Source organism: Mirounga leonina, unplaced genomic scaffold (genome assembly GCF_011800145.1).
Source record: "Mirounga leonina isolate KUSES-001 unplaced genomic scaffold, KU_Mleo_1.0 Mir_171, whole genome shotgun sequence".
Taxonomy (NCBI): Eukaryota; Metazoa; Chordata; class Mammalia; order Carnivora; family Phocidae; genus Mirounga; species Mirounga leonina.
In genome coordinates this window covers 19,065,251-19,070,092 of record NW_023270436.1, presented here as the reverse complement: position 1 = coordinate 19,070,092, position 4,842 = coordinate 19,065,251, and the positions used below count along the sequence as shown (strand labels likewise).

Here is a 4,842-nt window from a genome sequence, read left to right as displayed (position 1 = left end):
ATAGATAGATAGATAGATAGATAGATAGATAGATAGATAGATAGATATTCATCTAATTGAAATATAAAAACTATTTTTAGCTTATTGCTGTCCAAAAGCAGACAGCAGACTGAATTTAGCCCTATAAGCCATAGTTTGCCGACCCTTCCTGGGGACAAAGCCAATTGCAGAGGTAGAGATTTTACCAGATGATTAGAGTTTTGCAGGGAAAGAAAGGCAGCTCAGGTTGGAGATGGGGCCATGTTCTCACACTATGGTGTGCATGACCCACGTTGGTCGTGGTGACAAGGAAGCTGAGAGAGAGAGACCCTACAGTCCCACAGGCAAAATGGTAGTGATGCCCCAGTAGCCAATGTGTTGAGCATGGCCCACAACTGATTTTTGGAAAGGCAAGTGGCATTTGACTTTTCACCTTTGCCGAGTCAATCATGTCTGTCCTTGGTTTGGACCAACTGGGGGATCCCTACCTTACTTATTTCTGACTCAGCATAACTTCTAGAAATATCCAAAGTCAAATCAGTGGGCCAATACATGCAGCTCACATGTACGAGAATTGAAAGAATAGACCCCAAGGCCCAGGAGTGTGGGGATGGCAGGAATGATGTACCAACATATTCCAGAAGTCTGCTGCCCGCATACAAATGACCCAGAATGTCAGCCAGGGTCGGTACACAGCCCCAGAGGACAGACCTCAATTCACACATATTCATTCAACACGTAAATCCCAACTCCATGTCCCAGGCCACAAGGAATGCACTCCCTACTAGAAAGAGCTAGACAAGGACACGATCACAATACAAGGCACCATGATCCTCATGAAGGCAGGAGCCATGCTACTCTGGATCCCCACTGTCTCCCTGGGACCTTTTACAGAGCCAAAGAAGACCAAAGAAAGTGGTTAGGGAAGTGAGGAGACTTGAATGCCGAGTCAAGGAACTTTAGTTGAGTTAGCAGGCAAGAGAGAGCCTCGGGAAGATTCTAAGCAGGGGATGACACAATAGGCCTATAGTTTTTAGAAAAGAGCCCAGGGGTCACAATGATGATGGACTGAGGGAAGAACGTAGACATTAGCAATGAGACTACTGTAACAGTCCAAGCAAAAAAAAAAAAAAAAAGATTGGCAAACAGTAAGACTAGAGAAACAAGGAACAAGGACAGAAATATTGTCACAGAGATCCTCTACAGGGCAAGGTGAATAATGATCGGCTAGGGAGGGGTGAGGGCAAGAGGGAAGACCAGAACCACTTGGGAAACCAAGCTGAAGTAGGGATGCTCAGTAAACAGACAACTCAGGGCAGGGAGCAGACTCAGGAGGAGAAGGATGGCTGCGTAAGCTTCAGCACGTAAGGTCGGGGAGCATCTTCAAGATGCCTAGGTAGAAACATAGCACCTTTATTGCTTGGACCCAGCTATCTCTCAGGTGTTCTGGAGCTTCCATGCTCAACGCTGTGGCTGCCAGTTACAGACGGCTACTTAAATTCATGTTAATGAAAATGTCACGCAATTAAACATTCCACCCCTCAGTTGCGCCAGCTTCATGTCAGGGGCTCAACAGCCCCATGCTGCTCGGGGCTGGTTCTGGACCGCACAGATGGAGAATATCTCCGTCTACAAGGTTTCCTTGAAAAACCCCAGCCCCATTTCCATCTCACCGCGCCCGGTCCTGCAGCCTCCCAGAGAACAGGCCCAGCGACGCAGATGACAGATTGATCCTGTCCCTCCTCGTGGTGGCAGCTGCCGCCACAGACAACTGGTAGCACAGGTGAGCTGGGCAGGAAGCACGTACCTTTGCAGGCCCCCGCCGCGCCGAGGTGGTAGATGGCTGCCAACACCCTCCAAATGGCTCGCTGCTCGCCCTCCGAAATGCCCAGTGTCTCCATGGCGCAGCGGAGTCGGGCAAAGGCGGCCGCCGCCTTCTGCTTGTCTTCAGGCTGAGAGCAAAGGGAGAGAGGAAGAGGCCGTGAGGGTGGAGAAAAGGCGAAGCACTGACTCAGGGCTCACCCTCGGGGGAAACGTGCGGTCGCTTTATTAGCGCAGTAAATGACCCACAACTAGGCTGTGCGGCTTGACACCCAGGGCTCCAACTGTAGGGAAATTTCTAGAAATCGTTTCTATCTGACTTTGGAATGCGCTGCGATTTTTATTCATCCATGTGTTCATTCGGGAGATTTGGGTTTTTTTGTTTGTTTGTTTGTTTTGAGGCTCCGCTCGGTACTGGGCCCTGAGGATGCAAAGCCGAGGGAAGCCCAGCACTTGACTTGGGGGGCCTCTCAAGGGAGCAGTGGAAGGAGACATAACCGGGGGCCAGGTATGAGTGGGGAACAGTGGGATCTCAGAGGCAGGAAGGCGCTGATGAATCCCACCCAAAAGCGGCAAATAGATGGTCACAGAAGGCGAAACAAACCCGAGATTGAATTTGGAAGATGACTAGGCATCATTCGACCAATTGAATGCAATAAGTCCCGACGAGCAGAGGGAACGACAGGACCAAAGGAGATCTGAGGAGACAACAGGTGAGCCTCTGAATGCGGGTGCAGAAGCAGATCTTTTTGGAGGCGGGGCTGACAGAGAAGAGAGAGAGCTTGAGCAGGTTGCAGGTGCCACGCCTGGCAAACTCACGCCCCTATCTACACTCCTGCACCTGTGGCAGGCATCAGTAATCAACTGGCAAACGCACGCCCCTGTCTACACTCCTGCACCTGTGGCAGGCATCAGTAATCAATCAAGAGCCCGCAGCAAGCCAGTGAGTCCCTGATTCTTCTCAGGACACCACCCCTTGCAGCCGACACCAACTGATCTGCCCCAGCAACTGAAGGGGAAACCAACCGTTCGCTATCCCCAGTGCAAGTGATGGGAAACTACCCAAGATTTTTAAGCGGGAGGAACGAGAAAGTGACATGTTCTGATGTTTATGGGTTGTAGGGTGTTGTTTTTTTCTTTTTCAGATTTATGATCCCAATTATGTTCGGGATTGAATATTAAAATGAGTCTGAAACTCCTGCACACACCATCTGGCCAAGAAGACTCAGCCCAGAAACCTGCTGGGCTGAGAGGAAGTGAGCTGGGGACAAGAATTCTTTTGTCACTAATCCACCAGCAGATAATGAGGAGCTGGTTTGCACTTGGCCCTCTTACAGAGCGTGGGCGATGAACGGTAGGCTGTTAAAGCTGGCAGGTCCTTGAATTTTGCAGAATCCAGTATGCCCAGAGAGGGGAGAACACTGGCCCAAGGTCGCACAGCAAATTAGTATCAGATGCAGGGCTGGAATCAGGCTTTTCTGATTTCCAGTCCAGGCTGCTTGTCCCCTTGCATTCAAGCCATTTCTAACCAGGAAAGAAGCCTGCAAGGATCAGCGACCAATTGGGACGGTGTCAAAGCAGGCGGTGACATTGAGAGATTCGCTGTGAAAATATTTCAATTAATAGCAAAAGCATGCGCCACTGATCCATCATATTTCTGGGCCACCACAGGACCACAAAATCCCTAGCAACCAGGAGCTCAGCCTAGCAACGGCCGCTGCTCCGCTGGAGCCCACGGAGGGAGGGGGGGCATCTGACCAACATGCTCTCAGTTATTTATGAGATTTCAAAGTAGCAGTGAAAGGACATCAAAAGGACAGTGGCTACACATTTACTATCGTTCCCACTGTCAGCTCTGAGCATTTGACTTTAAATTACAGGTGGACCCCATGGGCGCCTGGGTGGCTCAGTCGGTTGAGCGACTGCCTCCGGCTCAGGTCATGATCCTGGAGTCCCGGGATCGAGTCCCGCATCGGGCTCCCTGCTCGGCGGGGAGTCTGCTTCTCCCTCTGACCCTCCCCCCTCTCATGCTCTATCTCATTCTGTCTCTCAAATAAATAAATAAAATCTTAAAAAAAAAAAAAGAAAGAAATTCTCTTTATTTTGGCCCTGCTCAAGTTTGTTTTTGTTTTTAAATCATGAATGGGTGTTGATGGTATCAAATGTCTTCTCACATCAATTGGCATGACCATGAAGTGGATCCAGATATATCCTTTAAAAAAAAAAAATTGAGGGCGCCTGGGTGGCTCAGTTGGTTGGGCGACTGCCTTCGGCTCAGGTCATGATCCTGGAGTCCCGGGATCGAGTCCCGCATCGGGCTCCCTACTCGGCAGGGAGTCTGCTTCTCCCTCTGACCCTCCCCCCTCTCATGTTCTCTGTCTCTCATTCTCTCTCTCTCTCAAATAAATAAATAAAACCTTAAAAAAAAAAAAAAAAAAGACCTTTCCTGTCGGGGCACCTGGGTGGCTCAGTCGGTTGAGCGGCTGCCTTCGGCTCAGGTCATGATCCTGGAGTCCCGGGATCGAGTCCCGCATCGGGCTCCCTGCTCGGCAGGGAGTCGGCTTCTCCCTCTGACCCCCCTCCCTCTCATGTACTCGCTCTCTCTCATGCTCTCTCTCTCTCAAATAAATAAAGAAAATCTTAAAAAAAAAAAAAAGAAATGTTTAACCTTTATAATAGGATTGTAAATAGTACCCTGGATCTACTATTTTACCAGTTGCTTCATAATGCCTACAATTGATAGCTGGCACTGTCTCACTGGCCACTGTAACCACAGTAGTTTGAGCTTAAAGATACAATGTCAGTAATTAATTATGGATTCTGTTCTTGTTCTGTGATATCCTAACACTTTCAGTAAAAGATTTTGTATTGGCTTTTACAAGCTGGTATTCATTAGAATATGGGAATAATTAAGAGGATTAGCCTCTTAAGAACCCACTTTAACATTAGAAGAGGAAAGGTGAGGGACACCTGGGTGGCTCAGTTGGTTAAGCGACTGCCTTCGGCTCAGGTCATGATCCTGGAGTCCCGGGATCGAGTCCC

General features: G+C 49.2%; 1 protein-coding gene across 2 annotated transcripts in view; it reads right to left on the bottom strand.

The window, feature by feature from the left end:
* MYO18B (myosin XVIIIB) overlaps window positions 1-4,842 on the bottom strand; it is a 246,725-nt gene that overhangs the window by 199,041 nt on the left and 42,842 nt on the right. For both annotated transcript variants that reach the window (XM_035017247.1, XM_035017246.1), the window contains exon 12: window positions 1,787-1,931. In XM_035017247.1, the coding sequence (XP_034873138.1) occupies window positions 1,787-1,931 (145 nt within the window). The remainder of the gene's footprint in view (window positions 1-1,786; window positions 1,932-4,842) is intronic.